Source organism: Corythoichthys intestinalis, chromosome 21 (assembly GCF_030265065.1).
Source record: "Corythoichthys intestinalis isolate RoL2023-P3 chromosome 21, ASM3026506v1, whole genome shotgun sequence".
In the NCBI taxonomy this organism is placed as follows: Eukaryota; Metazoa; Chordata; class Actinopteri; order Syngnathiformes; family Syngnathidae; genus Corythoichthys; species Corythoichthys intestinalis.
Genome location: NC_080415.1, coordinates 16786124 through 16807590, shown reverse-complemented (window position 1 = coordinate 16807590; position 21467 = coordinate 16786124). Strand labels below are relative to the sequence as shown.

The 21467-nt window shown below is 38.9% G+C and overlaps 1 protein-coding gene across 3 annotated transcripts in view; it reads left to right on the top strand.

Annotated features, from left to right (window-relative positions):
* Nucleotides 1-21117, top strand: part of ttll6 (tubulin tyrosine ligase-like family, member 6) — a 47283-nt gene extending 26166 nt beyond the window's left edge. For 2 of the 3 annotated variants that reach the window (XM_057825982.1, XM_057825985.1), the window contains 12 exons: nt 604-734; nt 808-964; nt 3598-3741; nt 3893-3978; nt 4049-4274; nt 10402-10580; nt 10652-10840; nt 16264-16399; nt 17355-17558; nt 17627-17692; nt 20451-20565; nt 20682-21117. In XM_057825982.1, coding sequence (XP_057681965.1) covers nt 604-734; nt 808-964; nt 3598-3741; nt 3893-3978; nt 4049-4274; nt 10402-10580; nt 10652-10840; nt 16264-16399; nt 17355-17558; nt 17627-17692; nt 20451-20565; nt 20682-20875 — 1827 coding nt within the window. In that variant the 3' untranslated portion in view covers nt 20876-21117. The remainder of the gene's footprint in view (nt 1-603; nt 735-807; nt 965-3597; nt 3742-3892; nt 3979-4048; nt 4275-10401; nt 10581-10651; nt 10841-16263; nt 16400-17354; nt 17559-17626; nt 17693-20450; nt 20566-20681) is intronic. The other variant, XM_057825984.1, reaches the window with a different exon arrangement.
* The last annotated feature ends 350 nt before the right edge of the window (nt 21118-21467 follow it).

Here is a 21467-nt window from a genome sequence, read left to right as displayed (position 1 = left end):
AGTAAAAAGGGGTAATTGTAAGTCTTAACATAATGAAAATAATTCATTTAATCATTGTAGGCACAATTCTATCCTTATAACATATGGGAAGCAATCTAAAAAACCTATATAACTGAAGTCGTTGTATAATGCAAATACTGTAAGGTTGCTTAAAAGTTGATGGGGACAATCTGAGTATCCTGAAAAGTTGGTAGTGTTATGTCCCTACCATCCCTATGCAAACCTACGCCCTTGTGTAAAATGACTCAAATGTTTTTTTAATTATCTACGCAGTTCACGCTGTCTGTAAGTCTGTTATACGTCCTCATACCGAGTGTAGGTCAACCTTCCACTGAGCAAACCGATTTCATCTCCCATTAGATAGGGGGCTAGCAGTTGAAAGAAATGGAATAAAGCCTGTATATTGAGGGCAAACCAGTGCAAAAACCTGGTCCAAAACCCCACGTTGCCTGGATTTAGTCAGCTTACAATCTGCGTTTCTTAACCTTCAATCGAACCCCAGTTCAGAACCACCAATGATTTGTAGCTTCTAGTTTTGGTAACATCCTCCATGTTTGTAGTCCAGTGAAAGGAACCCTGACGTGCGTATTTGCTGTGTTCCAGAAGATCAATCACTTCCCCGGGATGATCGAGATCTGCCGTAAAGACACCCTGGCCAGGAACTTGAACCGAATGCTGAAGCTTTTTCCCAAAGATTACAAGATCTTTCCCAGGACGTGGTGCCTTCCCGCAGAGTAAGTTTCTAAACATCTAAACAACTCAAAATCAACTGCACTTTATGTATTTACTCCAAATTGTCTTTTCAAGCTATTGCGACTTACAGGCGTACACACGTATAAAAAAGCATGCCACGTTCATCTGCAAACCTGACACTGGCTCTCAAGGACGGGGTATCTTCATCACTAGGTCCAGTAAAGACATTCAACCTGGAGAACACATGATCTGTCAGCTCTATATTTCCAAAGTGGGTAATTATACTTTGAGTAAAAAAAAGTAAAAAAAATATTTTATTACTAAATTACTACATACTCACTGGCTGCCATTGACGCCGCTAGACATCCAATCCATTTGAAGTGTGAGGGTTGGTAGCGAATGAACGATGCTGTCGCTCTCCCATTTCAAATAGATTGGAGTCCTAAGCCTGTCGCGATATGCAATAAGTCTATTAATTGCATGGTAAATGACAGTGGTAATTTTTCAGGCTGTAATTTCCGAAGTCCTAATTTGTTTTGAAGTTGGTGCCTTCTTTGCAAAATTTGTGAAGAACGCATGCTGCACTGTCTTCGGTGACTGAGTCCGACCATACTCTTAACACGCAAAATGCCTTTTCTTTTGAAGTGAACGGCATTTCTTAACCTGAAGAGATAGAAATGCCAAACGTTACACACAAAAACTTGAAACATTTCTACGCAAGCTGTGAAAATTTGAGGTCATTACAACGAAAATTGTCAAAATTATTGGCCTATCAAATGGGGCCAACCATTTTGCAACACCCTGTAGTTTCGGTGAACATTTCAGATTAAAAGTGTCATGTTACACATGTAAATTAAGATTTCTGGAGTTAATCTCACATACTACATATTCTACACTAAGAATAGGTTTAAAATGACACCCATTATGAAAAATCTAATTGGCAATCCATTATTTGGCTTCAAATTGCTAACATGCACACATTGTAGGACAGGATGACAGCCATTTTGGATCAAATATACACTTTTGATGGGCTCTAATTGGCAGAGAACAAAAATGGTGTTGGGTTTCTCACTTATTTCATATTCTGCAGCTAGCTTTCAACTGACTTGTTATGCATTGTTTTTTTTCCCTTTAAAAATTTGTTTTTTTTTATATGGTTTGTGTTTTATTTAAGAATAACAATTCATTGCATTTGAATGGGTGATTTATATACAGTTGTGGTCAAAAGTGTACATACACTTGTGAAGAACATAATGTCATGGCTCTCTTGAGTTTCCAGTTATTTCTACAACTCTGATTTTTCTCCGATAGAGTGGTTGGAACAGATACTTCTTTGTCACAAAAAACATTCATGAAGTTTGGTTCTTTTATGACTTTATTATGGGTTAACAGAAAAAGTGATCAAACCTGCTGGGTCAAAAATATACATACAGCAACACGAATTATCAATTTCTTGTGAGTGATTATTGACTTGAACAATCATTGACTTGAACAAGGCAGGAAAGTCACTTGGAGCCATTTCAAAGCAGCTGCAGGTCCCAAGAGCAACAGGGCAAACAATTGTTTGTAAGTATAAAGTGCATGGCACTGTTTTGTCACTGCCACGATCGGGAAGAAAACGCAAGCTATCACCTGCTACTGAGAGAAAATTGGTCAGGAGCGTGAAGATTCAACCGAGAATCACCAAAAAGCTGAATTAGAACCTGCTGGAACACAGGTGTCAGTGTCCACAGTCAAGCGTGTTTTGCATCTCCATGGACTGAGAGGCTGCCGTGCAAGAAGGAAGCCCTTGCTCCAAAAGCGGCACCTTAAGGCTCGACTGAAGTTTGCTGCTGATCACATGGACAAAGATAAGACCTTCTGGAGGAAAGTTCTGTGGTCAGACGAAACAAAAATCGAGCTGTTTGACCACAATGCCCAGCAATATGTTTGGGGGAGAAAAGGTGAGGCCTTTAACCCCAAGTACACCATGCCTACCGTCAAGCACAGTGGTGGTAGTATTATGCTGTGGGGCTGTTTTGCTGCCAATGGAACTGTTGCTTTACAGAGAGTAAATTGGATAATGAAGAAGGAGGATTACCTTCAAATTCTTCAAGATAACCTAACGTCATCAGCTGGAAGATTGGGTCTATGGCGCAGTTCGGTGTTCCAACAGGACAATGACCCCAAACACACATCAAAAGTGGTAATGGAATGGCTAAATCAGGCTAGAATTAAGGTTTTCGAATGGCCTTCCCAAAGTCCTGACTTAAACCCCATTGAGAACTTGTGGACAACGCTGAAGAAACAAGTCCATGTCAGAAAGCCATCAAATTTAACTGAACTGCACCAATTCTGTCAAGAGGAGTGGTCAAAGATTCAACCAGAAGCTTGCCAGAAGCTTGTGGATGGCTACCAAAAGCGCCCAATTGAAGTGAAAATGGCCAAGGGACATGTTACCAAATATTAGCGCTGCTGTATGTATATTTTTGACCCAGCAGATTTAATCACTTTTTTGTTTTCACCCATAATAAAGTCATAAAAGAACCAAACTTCATGAATGTTTTTTGTGACAAAGAAGTATCTGTTCCAATCACTCTATCAGAGAAAAATCAGAGTTGTAGAAATAACTGGAAACTCAAGAGAGCCACGACATTATGTTCTTCACAAGTGTAGGTAAACTTTTGACCACAACTGTATATTATTAAAAAATGGCTATCATATTGGAAATAATTTATAAAACAATATATCACCTACTAAAATTTGTTATCACGACAGGCCTAGATTGGACGTCTGCTAGTGATAAAACTCATTTGAATTCACAGAAGAAGAATGTGTCATCCCGGTACCGATACTAGTATGGGTGCAACACTACCTTTGGGTGAAATTATAAATTGAACTTAAATTTTCACCGTATTTATTCAGCCTTTGGTACTGGACGGCTACAAGTTTGATTTGCGAATCTACGTGCTGGTGACATCATGTGACCCGCTAAGGATTTTTCTCTTCAATGAGGGGCTGGCCCGTTTCTGCACTACCAAGTACACGGAACCAACTCAGAGCAACATGGTGAGAAAAGTTGAGAGTGAAATGATTGACTCGTTGGCTGCCGTTGACGGTGATAATTGCTGCCAGCCCTCACTGTCAAAATTGATTGGACTTCTATCATTGTCAATGGCATGGAAATATATTCATTCACAGCCTCGGTAATCTTCATTAGGATGAAATTTGCATGCACCTGACAAATTACTCCATCAACAAGAACAAGGAGAACTTCATTCGTGATGACAACACAGGCAGCAAGCGGTGCGTCGCCTTGGTAATGTCGTAGCAAAACTAAGTGAGAAAAGTTTATAATCAGTTCCGCTTCCTCCAGGAAGTTGACAACGCTCATTCGGCAGCTGGAAGCAGTTCGCGCCGACGCGGACAAGCTGTGGGGCGACATCGAGGACATGATCATCAAGACGCTTATCGCCGTGCATCCCGTCCTCAAGCACAACTACCGCACTTGTTTTCCTAACCACACCAGTGCCAGTGCCTGCTTTGAGATCCTTGGGTTTGACGTCCTGTTGGATCATAGCTTGCGACCTTGGCTGCTTGAGGTACAGACACGCCTCTACTACAGAAGACTGCATGTCCACGTTTTAGAACTGGATATTAAAATTGAAGCTTGTTACACAGATTAGATGGATAAAAGTTAGTAACCAAATTAACAAACCGAATTGTGTCCTCCTGATTCATATGCATTTCGCTGATAAATGCAGCCATACAATGTCACAGGTTCTACTGGTGTGTTCACTGCCAGTCTGAAACAACAAAATCACTTATCTTTAGAAACAAGTATACGATCAGAGGTGGGTAGAGTAGCCAAAAATGTTAGTGTAGTGTTACTTCAAAATAATATTACTCAAGTAGAAGTTATCATCCAAAAAAATGTACTCAAGCATTTGAAAACAATACTCAAGTAATGAGTAACATTGTGACTGCTTACATTTTATTTTCATTTTTTTTTTCAACAATGGTATTTTTTCTCAGCACAGTTATCTATATGAAGTAATGAACTGTTATTGTACTGTACTATAACCCATTACATATAACCACACTAAGCCAAAGAACAATACAAAACAAAACCAAAAAAAATTGAATTCCACCGAGAAAAAAATGAGAAATGAAGCATTATTCGTCCCAAGAGCATGACTGCCCTCTAGTGGACAAAATAGTTTCTATTTGAATAGTGAAGTTTTCATAATTACTATTATGAAATCAAAAGGATCACATCTCCGTTTTTCCGTGGTCAATCGGCGGAAAAACTGGTAGAGAGGTTTAAATCTGCGCTTTCAAGTCGTGTTGAGGGCGGCACTCTGTCAAATCATTTTTAATGGTGCTTTAAAGACACCACGTGATTGAACAGGCTGGCGTGATCGTAGAACCGCAAGCTTGCGTCTGATTGGTATAATGGAGTCATGTAATTATTGTTGCGACGTCTCATTGGTGAAGTTGGTAGAGCTACTCTGGGTACTACGATTTGTGAAAAAAAAAAAACTCGCTTTTATCTTCCCATCTTGCATTGGACAGTCTTTTAAATCCAGAGGTGGCTAGTAACGAGTTACATCTACTCGAGTAACTTTTTGAGAAAAATGTACTTCTAAGAGTAGTTTTACTAAGCCATACTTTTTACTTGGGTAGATTTGTGAAGGAGCTACTCTTATTCCGCCACTTTGGGCTACACTAGTAATTACTTTTCCTCCTTAATCTACATATTAAATTTTACTTTTTTTTGCCTGAGATGCAAACAGATGCTCTACCAGTTTCATCAATGAGACGTCGCATCAATATTCACGCAACTCCATTATTCCAATCAGACTTAAGCTTTTCGTTCTATGATCACGCCAGCCTGTTTAATCACGTGGCATCCTTAAAGCACCGTAAAAAAATAAGTGTTTGACATAGAGTGCTGCCGTCAACATGACTCGAAAGCGCATATTTTTACCTCTGTCACAGGGGAGCACACACATCTGGACTCAAATGCAAGAGATGACAGGAGAAATGCAGTTTTCAATGACAGTTTTATTTTACTGGCATATAACACAGGTCAGCTTCAAAGTACAAGGAAATCAAAGTAGCAACATGAGATCTTCGGCAATGTAGACTTGGGCAAAACGTGACAACAACAAACTTACTGAAGACGGTGTATTAGCTTCCTGCAGCTTTTCTCACAAGAAAGACGCACTGACACAAGACAAGGAACAAGAAGGGAATATAAAACCTAGGGCTAACGATACAAAAGTGTGGGCGCTCAGGTGATTGAGGAGAAAGCAAGACAAGACTGACAAAGGTGAACATAGAGCAACAAAAGGAACCCACCAAAATAAAACAGGATGTGAACTAACATAAATCAACGCTCCCGACGGCGGCATGTGACAACCTCGCTCCCAGATTTTATTTTGCACCGACTGACCATGGAAACTGGAGATGTGATCCTTTTAGAGGGCATTCATGCTCTTTGGACGAATGGTGCTTCATTTCTATAGATTTTTTTCTCTTGCCTGAATGCAAGGACTTTTCTTGTAATTCTTTGGTTTAGTGTGATTATGTAATATGTTATAGTACAGTATAATAAAGTTCATACCTTCATATAAATAATTTAGTGCTGAGAAAAAAATACCATTGTTAAAGAAAAAAAAAATCTAACATTGTGAGCAGTTACTCACAATGTTACTCCTTACTTGGGTAATCTTTTTACCAAATACTTTTTTAGTTGCACTTGAGTAAATTTTTTAGTATGAGTACTTTTACTTGAGTAATATTATTTTTAAGTAACGCTACTCTTACTTGAGTAAAATGTTCGGCTACTCTCCCCACCTCTGTTTAAATCCCTATAGTGCTTCAATTCAGTGCATTCTTGAAGTTAGTGCTAGCCCTAGCATAGCAGCTACATCATGGCAAAATTTAGACGTCCTTGTAAACCATTTAGACCAAATTTTTTCTGCTGGGTAAAAAAAAAAAAATCTGCGCTGATTTTTAGAACAAAGTGCAATTTTTTTATCAGGGATATTTCTAATGTTGATGTTAATGTGTTTTAATGAGAGATGAGCACTTTGCGGTATCCTTTTTGTTGTGTTGTGCTTGTCAGTCATTTTCAAAGAGTCAGAAAAATTGCAAAGAGGGCGTGCCAAACCTCATGATTTGATTTTGATGGGTAAAGTTTTATCCAATCATCTCCCAGAAGTGGAAATAGCAATAAATTCAGTGTAGTTATTGGTTTAGAGACACGGACGTGTCATGTCCTTCAGCAGCATGCTTAGGTCTGAAGGGGTTATAAGAAGCAACTCATGGAGAACCTTAACTCTTTAAGCGCCAAAGTTGAAAAATTGTGACAAGCACCAGTGCTGACTCACTAACAAGCCAGAGCTGCAAATATGGTGCCTCAAGTACTTATTATTACTTTGCATCAAAAAGATGGCAGACATCTGCCATCTTTTGATGCACATTAAAAGTCATAGCTGCAAATATGGTGCCTCGAGTAGTTACTACTTGAACTTGGTGCCATCGTTAGCCTCAAAAGATGGCAAATGTCTGCCATCTTTTGGTGCATAGTAGTAACTACACAAGGCACCATATTTGCAGCTCTGGCTTATTAAAGTCAGCAATGTTGCTTGTCGCAATTTGGCGACTTTGCCGCTTTAAGAGTTAATTTGTTCTTCTGTAATGGCATTAATTATGAATCAAATTGGAGCGGGCCTTTTTCGGTGATAAAATCCCCATAATTGTTGTCTAACTAATTCTGCTACCAATACGCTCGGCTTAATTGTAATAAACTGTGGATATCTTTTTTTCTTTTTTTTTATGTTTTTTTTTTTTTTTTTTAATTAAATCTGTCAAACGGTATTTTCATTACAAATCCTTGGTCGAAAAACTCCAGAGTGTTAAAGAAAATCTGACTGAGCGGCTAGCTTAATCGTCACTGGCTACGGAGAGGTACGTCACTACCAAGCTGTAGACATCCATTCTTTTAAAATATATCTAACCACCCATGGTTGGCCTTTAATCGTTTATCTATTGTGGCACAAAGTGTCCTCTTCTTGCTAACTATACCGCATGTACAGTGCCTTGCAAAAGTATTCGGCCCCCTTGAATCTTGCAACCTTTCGCCACATTTCAGGCTTCAAACATAAAGATATGAAATTTAATTTTTTTGTCAAGAATCAACAACAAGTGGGACACAATCGTGAAGTGGAACAACATTCATTGGATAATTTAAACTTTTTTAACAAATAAAAAACTGAAAAATGGGGCGTGCAATATTATTCGGCCCCCTTGCGTTAATACTTTGTAGTGCCACCTTTTGCTCCAATTACAGCTGCAAGTCGCTTGGGGTATGTTTCTATCAGTTTTGCACGTCGAGAGACTGACATTCTTGCCCATTCTTCCTTGCAAAACAGCTCGAGCTCAGTGAGGTTGGATGGAGAGTGTTTGTGAACAGCAGTCTTCAGCTCTTTCCACAGATTCTCGATTGGATTCAGGTCTGGACTTTGACTTGGCCATTCTAACACCTGGATACGTTTATTTTTGAACCATTCCATTGTAGATTTGGCTTTATGTTTTGGATCATTGTCCTGTTGGAAGATAAATCTCCGTCCCAGTCTCAGGTCTTGTGCAGATACCAACAGGTTTTCTTCCAGAATGTTCCTGTATTTGGCTGCATCCATCTTCCCGTCAATTTTAACCATCTTCCCTGTCCCTGCTGAAGAAAAGCAGGCCCAAACCATGATGCTGCCACCACCATGTTTGACAGTGGGGATGGTGTGTTCAGGGTGATGAGCTGTGTTGCTTTTACGCCAAACATATCGTTTTGTATTGTGGCCAAAAAGTTCAATTTTGGTTTCATCTGACCAGAGCACCTTCTTCCACATGTTTGGTGTGTCTCCCAGGTGGCTTGTGGCAAACTTTAAACGAGACTTTTTATGGATATATTTGAGAAATGGCTTTCTTCTTGCCACTCTTCCATAAAGGCCAGATTTGTGCAGTGTACGACTGATTGTTGTCCTATGGACAGACTCTCCCACCTCAGCTGTAGATCTCTGCAGTTCATCCAGAGTGATCATGGGCCTCTTGGCTGCATCTCTGATCAGTTTTCTCCTTGTTTGAGAAGAAAGTTTGGAAGGACGGCCGGGTCTTGGTAGATTTGCAGTGGTCTGATGCTCCTTCCATTTCAATATGATGGCTTGCACAGTGCTCCTTGAGATGTTTAAAGCTTGGGAAATCTTTTTGTATCCAAATCCGGCTTTAAACTTCTCCACAACAGTATCTCGGACCTGCCTGGTGTGTTCCTTGGTTTTCATAATGCTCTCTGCACTTTAAACAGAACCCTGAGACTATCACAGAGCAGGTGCATTTATACGGAGACTTGATTACACAACGGTGGATTCTATTTATCATCATCGGTCATTTAGGACAACATTGGATCATTCAGAGATCCTCACTGAACTTCTGGAGTGAGTTTGCTGCACTGAAAGTAAAGGGGCCGAATAATATTGCACGCCCCACTTTTCAGTTTTTTATTTGTTAAAAAAGTTGAAATTATCCAATAAATGTTGTTCCACTTCACGATTGTGTCCCACTTGTTGTTGATTCTTGACAAAAAAATTAAATTTCATATCTTTATGTTTGAAGCCTGAAATGTGGCGAAAGGTTGCAAGATTCAAGGGGGCCGAATACTTTTGCAAGGCACTATACCTGTAAATAACCCACCTTGGGAATGCCATATCCTAACAACAATTTCGATCAAAAATGCACTCTGAGCATGCGCTGCAACACTCGGAAACTCAGAGTGTTGATGGAGAATAAACTAGCAAGTAAGCCTGGGCGATATGACAAAAATTGTAATCACGATAAAAATGTTCTTATCAGTCGATATCGAAAATTAGCAAAATTTTTTTCTTTCAAATTTTAAGTCTGATTTTTGCCACTGAGCGTAAGTTGACAAAACCAGACTGCTTTAACCAATCTTTAATGTCAGAACAAAGATACTTGCATGGTGACAAACTGCTACACATTATTTCACAAATATACGGAACATTGCATAAAATTACAAATTAATAAGATGCACAACATTGCACATGAGGTAATCAAAATGCACAACATTGCACAAAATCTGAGGCATAGTCAAGTCATGCAATCACAAAAATTTACCCATGAAGAGACATACTAATTTTAATTTATACTCAGCAACATTTTAAAGCCTTTAGTGCATGAAGTTTTAAGATTAAGGTGTCTGACAATGTCAAGAAAATAAATAGACAAAAGAAAATGTTCAGTTTCAAAAATATGGCAAATAAACACTCAAGACAGCCATTGCTTTAAAGGTTACATCTCAGCAGCGCCCCTCTTCTCCGGTGTTCGAGTGGTGTACTTACAGTTTAGATCTATCGACTTTTATCGAAAGTTTTTATTGTTTCTGTTGATAAAGGTTATATGATGTATAATTATTATTATCGTTTTATCGCCCAGGGTTACTAGCAAGCAAACTACCAATGCCACTCTGACGCTGATATCCACTAAGCAAAATGATTGAAAGATCTGCTAGCTGTGCAACAAGGAAACTTGAAGCTTCTTAGTCATAAAAAAAAACATAAATTAGCAGAAACTGCAGGGTTCAAAAGGAGAGAAAAAAGATGTCATCTTATAGTCCGAAATTTATGGTCATGCTAATTTGAGCACTGTCGGCAGGTGAACCACTCGCCGAGTTTTACGACCGACTCGCCGCTGGATCGCGAGGTCAAGGACGCTCTCCTGCTGGACACGCTTGGTATCATCAACCTGAACGCCTGCAACAGGAGCAAAATCACCAAGGAGGAGCGCAGGCGGGCCAAGGAACGTCTGCAGGAGAACCGCTCGCGAGCGGCAAGGTAAGACGCGGCAAAGATTAGTTCCGAAAGTCTGACTTCAGTCAAGTCATGCGAATGGGGTCTCCCCCCAGATCCGAGGAGCTGCACCAGAGTCAAGCGGCCTCGGTCAAACAGACGGAGAAGTACGAGAGCAAAAATCTGGGAGGCTTCAGGAAAATCTTCCCCAGAGAGGACGGAGACAATTACACCAAGTTCTTCAGGCAAGAAAGCTCGCTGGTGCAGGCTACGGAAGCTTCCAGAGCTCGACAGGAGTGTGCCAGGTAATGAACGCCTAAAAAATTGTCAATACCGTTGTTTTGATCCCTTCTGGGATTTTCAAAAGAAACAGTCTGCTTTAAACAAAATCAAACTTTACCTTTAGTATCTCAATCATAATATTGGTGCAGTTACTACACTTGTGCTTTTAAATGTTTTTCGATCGAAGGCTTGCATTTTATCAGAAAAATAAAATAAAAAACAATCTGGTTAATTGAATTAGTCCCGAAAGTGAAAAAAAAAACATAATTATTCGCAGCTTCAGATCATAAATATCATTCAAAAATGAAAATGATTGTTTTTCTCTTAAAAGGGTTCCACGGATAGAAAGACTTGTAGTTCGAAAGGGATAAAAGTTCTTATGAGTTAAAATAATTTGATATTGAAACCCCTGTTGTTGTTTTCGTTTTTATACAGTTTGTAAAATTCGTTTAACTAGTAGGTCGCCATTGTTGTTGACGTTGCAGGGCGGTGACGTCACATGGTTCCAGAGTATGACTGTAGCGACATAAACATGTCATGTGTTTAACCTTTTCAATTTGAACTTGAGGGGAACAGTAATAAGCATGACAGCACTGTAGATATTTCACAAAACGAGCAACAAAAGCAAAGTGAAAAGGAAAGATGGGATGAGACCTGATGAGAGATGTGCTACAGGAAGCGAAAACGACACCCAAAGTGTGTGTGTGTGTGTACCGTGCGCTTTCAGCTGTTTTTTTTTTTTAGATGCATACAGACCCCAGCCTAACCCAAAAAAAGAAAAAAAAAAAGAACATACTAAAGTTGCCTTAAAGTGCATAGGACAGGAGAAAAAAAGTCTTAAATAACATTATTATATGAATTAGAAACATATTTTGAGACGATTCGACTATATACCATAATTTAGCAAAGCGCAGATGACGAGAAATTAGTCTTTTAATCTGCCGGTTAGCCACGCCTACCATTATTGGGCTCTAGCATCCCCAATAGGTGGATTACGTCAGCGGGAGAATGGGCTAATCGGTTTTACTATTCAGCCCATTGAGGGGGAATTATTCAGAACGAGGAAAACGTGACAAACAGAGCCGCAAAATGTCATTGTTTCAGTCTCTGTACTCCAATATTTTTACAGGATATTCTTTTTATCCAAGTATTTTTCCCCAATAGCTAAATAAATGGCACGGTCATGACAAATGACAGTCTTGTGCTAAATGGAATATGAAATAATAAAATTGCATTTATTCAGGATGACATGGCAAAATTACTCCATAATGGTCAAAACTGTCGACTTCACCTTTACTGTCGCACCTCCCGAACGATATTTTATGCCACCTAAGTCGGGCTTATGTCATTTCCCTTCCCTGGCTTCGGAGAATGTAAACAAACCAAGAGGCGTGACAGCTAGCCGACATGCTAACCTGTACCGAGTGATGTTTCAAAGTCTTCGAAGCGGAAAATCACACATAACTAGCCCGGATCATTTCACATGACGACTGGGTTGTTGGTTGTCTGCGCCGATCAGCAACCCACCCGGCGGCAAACAAGTTAGAGCTCGTCGTTCCCCTGCTGAGGGCACCGGGCTCGTTTGCGGGGAAGCAGTTGGACAAGTACCGCCGGACAAACCGGCTGATGTCGGACGAGCGTGTAGCTGCCAAATGGTTAACACTAATATGGCAAAATAATGCTTTACTACACGGCGAAGTCATAAACAGCGAAAGATTCATAGGGGGGCGACTGCAGTTGTTATGCAGCTAACATGACAATATGTGTATGAGGAGAGCTTTTTACATGCCCATCCATGATCAAACGTTATTAGTCCTTTATTTAAAGAAAGTTTGTAGTGTTTACTTTGTAATCGCTGTATTCGTGGCTACTTTCAACACAAAGTTGAAATTTCTGATTGGTTGAAAAGTTTGACAGAACGCCGGGCACATGAAGAGGGCAATAAGCCGAGTATAGTGCTCCCTCGGCGGGGGGATGTGTGACAAGCCGCCGGTCGTCGGCCGAGGGGACAAGGAGCATGTCAGCCACAAAATGCAACCTACATATTAAAATGATCCCAATATTTGACGTAATACAATACACAATGTTTACTCACTTCATCATAAGTCCCATGGTCCCAAAGTCGTAGGGCTTGTTTTGGCCAATATCCACCGGTGAATGGGAACCTTTTGAAACCCCAAAAAGGATTACAAGCCTCTCTGTTGTACAGCAAGATTTTTCTGCAGCCGTTTGGCTGGCGTGATGTGAAAAATAAACAAATTAATCCACAAAATCAGCTGAATCCTTAGTCCTCATACAATAGTACGGCTGTATAGTGAATAGGACTCCTTCCTCCGTACACGTCACTTAATGCAAGACCAAAGCCGGAAGTCATAGCGCGGGATTAAAAGAATTGAATAAATATATCGATCGCTTCTTCACATATCCAAGTGGTCCATTCCATTCAGGAGCATAAAATACCGCGTGCATTATGAAATAAACATGCTTTTTTGTGTCACAGGCACTTTAAGAAAATAATTAAATGTAGTAATATAAAATAAGAGTGGTTTAAATTAGGGCTGTCAAAATTATCGCATTAACGGGCGATAATTAATTTTTAAAATTAATCACGTTAAAATATTTGACGCAATTAACGCACATGCCCCGCTCAAACATTAAAATGACAGCACAGTGAAATGTCTACTTGTTGTGTTTTTCGGAGTTTTGTCGCCCTCTGCTGGCGCTTGTGTGCGACTGATTTTATAGGCTTCAGCACCCATGAGCATTGTGTAAGTAATTATTGGCATCAACAATGGCGGGCTACTAGTTTATTTTTTGTTTGAAATTTTAACAAATTTTATTAAAACGAAAACATTAAGAGGGGTTTTAATATAAATTTTCTATGACTTGTACTAACATTTATCTTTTAAGAACTACAAGTCTTTCTATCCATGGGTCGCTTTAACAGAATGTGCCATCTTGTTGATTTATTGTTATAATAAACAAATACAGTACTTATGTATGTTGAATGTATATACTGTATCCATCTTGTGTCTCATCTTTCCATTCCAACAATAATTTACAGAAAAATATGGCATATTTTATAGATGGTTTGAATTGCGATTAATTGCGATTAAATACGATTAAGTAATTTTTAAGCTGTAATTAACTCGATTAAAAATTTTAATCGTTTGACACCCCTAGTTTAAATATGTTACATAACTAATGTGGTCAACAGATCAACAATCTGCTCTAAACCTACCACAAGAAAACACTACGCTTAAAGTATGAGAGGCAAACACATGCAAAACGTATTTTGAGGCAATGAAAAGGTAATAAAAGACTAAATAAAAACAAAAATCTGCTTTTAACCGATGAGCGCATGTGTTGGGCGTCTCGCCAGGTAGAAGGAATAGCGTACCGCGTAACACGTCACCTTTGCTCATTAATATTCATGACGTTAGCAACTGCTGTTTGGGGGGGTCAAGCTTGCGTTTGTCCCTCATGATAGATGAATGTAAATAGTGGACGAACGAGATGTTTACGGAGTTAAACTTACCAATTGTGTCCGAAAAGTATGTCCCTGGTGCCAAATTCACTCGTAAAGATGTGGAAGAACATACAAATGTTCAGTTAAAGAGTTGGCTTGAGAGTGTCAAGGGATGAAAAAGACGGGAAAAAGAGCCGACCTGATCCAGAGGTAGCTTTTTTATCGACACCTTTTTCTTGTGTAAATTACCTTACGCCACTGACAATGACATTCTCCTGTCATCCTTTACCACCATATGCCCTGTCTTTCTTATATATTATATCCTCTGGTCGTCTTGCAATCTCTGACCGTTCTTAGGGGTAATTTATATTGCTATTTTTGTGTAGTGATCGCAAATGCTACTCAGTGACAGCCAACGAACACTTTTAATTTTTTCATTAATAGCAAATAGTGATTTCTATAATTTATTTACACGTCCCCCTTACCAAAGTTTTTTTTTTTTCAACAGAAAAGGTAACAACAGTGGCATTCAGATACAATTTAAATTTTTTTCATTTCATGTATTGTCAGACAGAAGCAGCACGGCAAAACGCCATGCTAAAAAATAAGTAAAAATATCAAAATGGCTTACCTCTTCGGGGCAGGCTGTGGCAGGCAATGGATCAGCATTGTCGTCTGTAGGACCATGTTCCCCAACAAATTGTTTACTGCATATGAAGGTGAATGGCTTTCACCTTGCTGGCGTTGGACTGGTCTTTTGGACGTCCGAACAAGTTAATCCATTGTTCACATTTTTTCTCTGAGTTTTTTGGCTTCAGGAAACATATGAAGAAAACATCCTTCATAGAGCTGGGAATCTTTAGGCACCTAACGATTCGATTACGATCAGAGGTTTCGATTCGATTATAAAACGATTATTGATGCACCCCCCTCCTTTTTTTTTTTTTTAATGTTTTGTACATTAGTTCCAAAATTGTTCAAAAATACTCTCAGGCTAAACCACACTATTTCAGTATCAAGTTAACATATAGCAGTAAACAAATATTAAAAAATAACATTAAATAAAAAACTCCAGTCCCCATTCTGTATCAGCAGCTTTAAACTACATTCAATTAATTTAATGTTGTGAATCAGCCGTTAAATTTGTTAAAATTGCTCCCGTTATTCCATAATTTCCCTTTTGTCTACTTTCGACATGTGAAAGTTTTAAAACTATTTTAAAGATAGATTCAAGTCAATATTTTACCGATTTAGGAGTATTTTAGATAAAAAGTTAATTTGGTTTGCTTGGAAGGTTCGCTACAACAGCCTTGCAGGGAAGTGTACTGCTTTAAGATGGCGGCCGTTTATAACGCCCGCATCTAGCTTTTTTTAGATGTGCTGCTAACACTTCCAAATCTATAGTGCATCTAGTCCTATATAAATGATATCTACCGTAACATCATGTAGCTACACTTTTAGCAGCTTTTCGGCAGCAGTCAGGTATGTCGTTGTGTTTTTTTTTTTTTACCTCGTTGCATGAGTTGAGCTAGAGCCGTGAGTTGAGCATTGGCATTACCCGAGGGGCCGGGTAATGGGAAGCATGACGTTTAGCTACTCTCGCTCCGTTCCTCCCGAAGACCACGCGGCGCGGCGCGCTGAGTGTTGTGTACTTCCGCTTTACTTCGCATATTTCAATAATCGGAATTTGGATGTTTGTGAATCGTTCTCGAATCTTCCACGGCCGAATCGCGAATAATCTAAGAATCGGAAATTTTGCACACCTCTAATCCTTCATATGTCGTAATGTCTAGAGTCGTTACTGCAAGTTCCATAGCAGCGGTGTTTACTCGGCATGTTCTTTTTTTGAAAGATTACCGGCAGAAATTGTTGTTTGATAATTCGTATAGTATTAGGAGGTTCCCACCCCTAATTATCATCTTGTTTTACATTAAAAAATACTGTTAGTAAACTCAGCAATTTGCTACGTGTGCATAGGCAGCAACTGCAGGAACTGCGTGAAAAGCAGCATCCCGGCACTCGGAATCGCTTCTCACAAGGAGAAACAGCAGGGGAGCGCTCCAAACGCATCAAACCACGGACGGCGCACCACGGAGCCGCCTCGACCCACACGGTAAGCCCCGAAGCAGCCGCGAGAGGGCGTCCCGACGCTCCTTTGTCTCAGGATGGATTGTTGGTCCCCTCTTTGACCCCACTGGCTGCATTCAAATGAGCCAGATGATGCTTACACACGTTTAGTGCCGCAGCATGCAAATGTTTAGAGCCCCAGACATGCATGACACAAGGGGGGAAAAAATGTAATTGTGTCCAGAGCGCTAACGTGCAAAAAAAAAAAAAGATCATTTGAGGTCGTGAAACACTTAATTTGGAATAATATTATCAGTCCTGGATGGCTGGGTTAGAGAAGGGAGTGCACCTTCTCTAGAAACGAGAAATTAGAGGACATCGTGCTTTGCAGTTTCTCACGACTGCCGCCCCCATTTGTTCACCCTCATGTCCAAGCAGGTCAACGTATTTCACGTGATTTTTGTATCAATTCCGTGCGCATGTACGACACATAATTTACACGTTAAATGGGTTTTGTGGCCTCAATTTAGAATTTCTTGGCTCTAAATTAGTATTTTGTGAATATATACTTATTAAGTAGTAGAATATTGTGGACATAAAGTAGTATTTTGGGCTTACTATTTGCCTATTTTCTGGGCACAGAAACCTACTATTTAGTATTTTGTGGTCATAGTTGACTATTTCATGTGAATGTTTTGTTGTACTTAAAACAAATGGTATTTTGTTCTCAAATTGAGATATTTTCATTGCCATTTTAGCATAATGTGGCCGCAAATTTGTATTTTCCGCACAAATTCATTGTGGTTAGATATGGGTATTCTGAGCATTTATTCGACCAGATGTCCAAATTCATTGGAATAATTTTCAATTTACCGCTTAGATTTTGTAACAAATGAGTGTATTGTGGTCACAAATTCTATTTTTTTTGCACACGTTTCATTCATTTCACGACATCCGCCCACAGTTCGGCCCATCAACTCAAACTTGTTTTGCTCCTCAAGCTTTCCTCAGTAAAAATCTGTGAGCTGGAAGAGGAGGATGAAGAAAAAGAAGAAGAGGCACGGGTCAATGCGCTGATCCAGAGGAAGAAGCTTCTAGTGGACCTCGGGCTCGCCCAGCACATCCGCCAGCTGCTGCATCCGGAGGCCTGTGACGACATGACCCCACGCCAGCAGGGGCTGCCGGCCGCGGGGAAACTTTCAATGGTGACTCGCTTGACTGCGAACGCATCACCAATATGGCAACCTTGGCTAACCTTGACTTTTTCTTGCAGCTGGAGCCTTTGACGCCATTTTCTGAAAAGACCAAGGAGTTGCCCTATGTTCTAACATGTAGACAGGTAAGTGACTGACAACAACAACAAAAAAAACAAAAAAGGCACTTAATAAATCCCACGTTATAATTACAATCTTACATCACCAGTTTATTATTCAAAGCCATGGAACAAATACAGGTTTAAAAAAAAAAGCTTTTTTAAAAAAATTGTTGCATTCTTAAACGCAACACACATAGTTTTAAGTCACTGATATCAAAAACATTTACTGTAATGAATACATTTTTGAACATGTACATTGTTTGAAGTCCCTTTAATCTAAAAAATATTTAAAGAATGATTCCATTTTTAGCAATTTGAATAAAGAGGCCATGTTAAATGTATTTGTATTATGGACTATGAAATTTAGTGTGTTGACATTAATATAGATAAATAATGTACATACGAAGGTGTAAACAAATACAAAAGCAGCAGTGAGAATGAATTAAAAGGACATTGAATGTAATCTAAATAATAATAAATGAAAAGATTAAGTTGCATGTTTCTTTATGTAAAATAATTATCAAATATGTCTAAACATGAGGTCAAATTTGAAAGTATATTGTTAATAGTGATGTATAACAGATTGACGTATAGTACATTTAATATAGATATTGTTATACATAAATGACAGTTCTTTTGTGTATGGAAGTAAAAGTAAAAACATGAAATGTACATGTGTTAAACAATTAAAACAATTGAAACTGGGTGAATTAAAGCTTTCATAGGATCGATGTTAATATGCATAACCAGGGGCGCCGTATAGGGGTGAAAAGTGATATCGATTCTAAGGGCCCATGCCGTGATGGGGCCCACAAAGAAAATTAGAACATTAGGTAATCGTTTGCAAATTTAAATATTAATCATTATAATTTAAAAATTTTAATAGGAATAAAATGAAGGGGTTATTTTTCTTTGTTTTTGGCAAAAAGTAAACACCCAGAGAGCACTTGCCACCCAAACCCCGTATTTTCATGAAATGGTTTGGTCGCGATGTCTATTACAAAGCTCCGAGCGAGGTCCCAGCTCACTCCGTAAGAAATACGGGATTTTTCCGGCCTCAATGAGCGACATTTTAATTGCCCCTCGGGGACAAATAAAGTGAATTTGAATTTGAACATTCACCTATTCAAAAACATGAATTCCAAATATTGACGGCATTTTTTGGTATCTACAGATGTTGAAAGTTGGTGTGGCAATTTTCTCTTTTGAAATCGGCTTGAATCCAGTTTGTCAAGAATTTATTCAATTTAGTTTAACATCAATTGAATTTAGTTTGTTAACCAAAGACCTCGCTTTGGAGCTGTAGCCTATAGTGGAGATCGCGAGTTTCCAGATGGGGCTAAGCCTACTCCATAATGAAATACTGTAATTGTTTGCTACCTAGTGTTTGCTCCACTTTTAGCTTACATTTGATCAGTACAGCAGGCAAACCCTTAGCAAGCTCTTCATACTAAAACAGTTGTAATACTGTAATGTATACTGTAGTATAGTTAAAACAATTATTCTAAGTCATTCATTATGGTATTTGCTTTGAGAATATTTCTAATAAAAATATATTTAGATTGTAAAAGATGGCCTTCAGTACATTTCTTCTAGATGATATTAGTCTATTCATTATTGCTCTATACCAGGGGTCCCCAAACTACGGCCCGCGGGCCGGATCTCCACATTTGGTCCGGCCCCCTGAACAATACCAGAGGGCATTTTGAATATTTTTTTTATTTTCTCAATAGTTTTATTTATTTCCTGGCCTTTTTCTGTGAAGAACTCAGAGAAGGTTATTTAGTTATTATCTATAGTGTTATAATTATTGTTTATTATTATTATATATATTTTTTATTTTATTTACTTTTGTTCCGTGAAGAATCCAGAAAGGGTTATTTGATTGTGGCTTTCTGAAAAACAATATTTTTTTACATTTAGGCACTCCTGCAATCGTCACACTTTTTCTGTTACAAACTGACCCCGGCCCCTCATCAGAGAAGGGAAAAGTTATGTGGCCCTCATAGGAAAAAGTTTGGGGACCTCTGCTCTATAGGCTGTATGTTAACATAAATATATTTTTATCTTAAATTAATGCAGAAAATGCACAAATAAGTGTGTAAAGATTCACTAGAATGCAGGAAATTACGTAGTTGATACTCTAAATGTGTGTGTGTGTGTGTCCCGGCACTGGTGATATCTTTTCATGGGGCCCAAAATCCCTGGCAGCGCCCCTGTGCATAACATTGACTTTTATACAGTGTTCAAAAAATATTTGGTGTTCATCTGATATTGTTTTGTTTTCAACAGTTCTTTTTTCTGTTTTTTGAATGGTGCGTCAAAGCCGTGTGTGGCCCACAAGCCGTTGGTTCCCACAAATGTGGCCATAAATTTGGGTTCTAGTGCTACATGTGTTTCAGGCGTGGCTTTTGGAGCTCGCTAATGTTTTTCTTCATTTGAAAAGAGAGTCTTCTGAGCCTTGAGTAAGGGAGACATTAAGAATTCATGTGTGTGGGTGTGCAGAATGTACAGTATTTACACCACTGATTTTGAAGATAATTTTTACAGATGTTTTTGAACGTGGATAATGTTTTTTATATAAATAAATAACACCTGCAAATGATGTATTTTTAGTTTTTGTTCTTTGCATCTGATAGTTTTTGCTTTGGAAATTTCTGAGCTTGGTTACATAACAAATGAAACTCTTTGAGGTCGCCTTATTCTAACAACCGCGGTCACGCATGTAGTTTAAGGGTTAAGATACTGATTGTTTTCTAATTAAAGCGTATTGTCCTTGCAGGGCTTGCGGAGGCCTTCGAGTAAGAATTTCAATCCTCTAGCCTCCCTGCAAAACGACACAGAAGGCCGCCAGCACGAAGCATGGACGCTTGGTACTATTATGATCCCTGGTCCAGGTGAGGATATTAACTTTGTTTTCCTCTGATGACATCACAGAAACAAAATACTTTGAATGAATTATTTGAACTTGGCTATTTGACTGACCCCCTTTTTTTGTGTGCTTGTATTCCAGGTCACTGCTTGCCAAACGTCAAGATCCCCGACCCGCGGCCCCTTCAAGACGGCGTCCCCCTTGTAAAAGGGATCTCCAAAAGACGTAGTCCCTGTGGGCAACAAGACCCCGTGGACTTACCGGGGCTCCTGATCACCTCCTTGTGCCCCCCTCGCCTCACCCGGTTGCCTCCCCTGGAGGATGAAGGACCCTGACAGTGTGGGCCACCAAACCACATGCTTACTATGAAACTGTGATCAAATCTCTTTAAATGATTTGATTTATTTTAAACTAATCTATATTGTTTTTAACTAAATATTTGTGCCAAGAAAAGAACTCAGGGCGAAAATATCTCACTGGGATTACATTAATAAATTCCTATTTAAATAAAATGAATGCTACTGTCATTATTGTAGGAATTAAACTTCAGCAAACCTGTTTCTAATGTTGATTCACATGAAAACAATTAAATCTTACAAACAAGAGTATTTTCAATGCAAGGAACTGTATAAGAAAGCAATAAAACTATATATTTTTACATTAATAAATGTAGTTTATATTTAAAACAACATTTTCTCATGTGTTTTATTGCATTTTTTTTTCTCTCTGTCACACTTTTTATTAAATGAAAATGCACGTGGCAGCATTTTGTCAGAGGCCATAAAAGTTGCCAACATTTGTCAGCTGCTTTTTTTTTTTTTTTTTTTTTGGCACTCCAAAAACAAAAACGCGACAAATTGCCCTCAACAGTAAAAACACGAGATTTAAAGGCTCCACAATAAATGGTGCGTTTTAAATATTATAAAA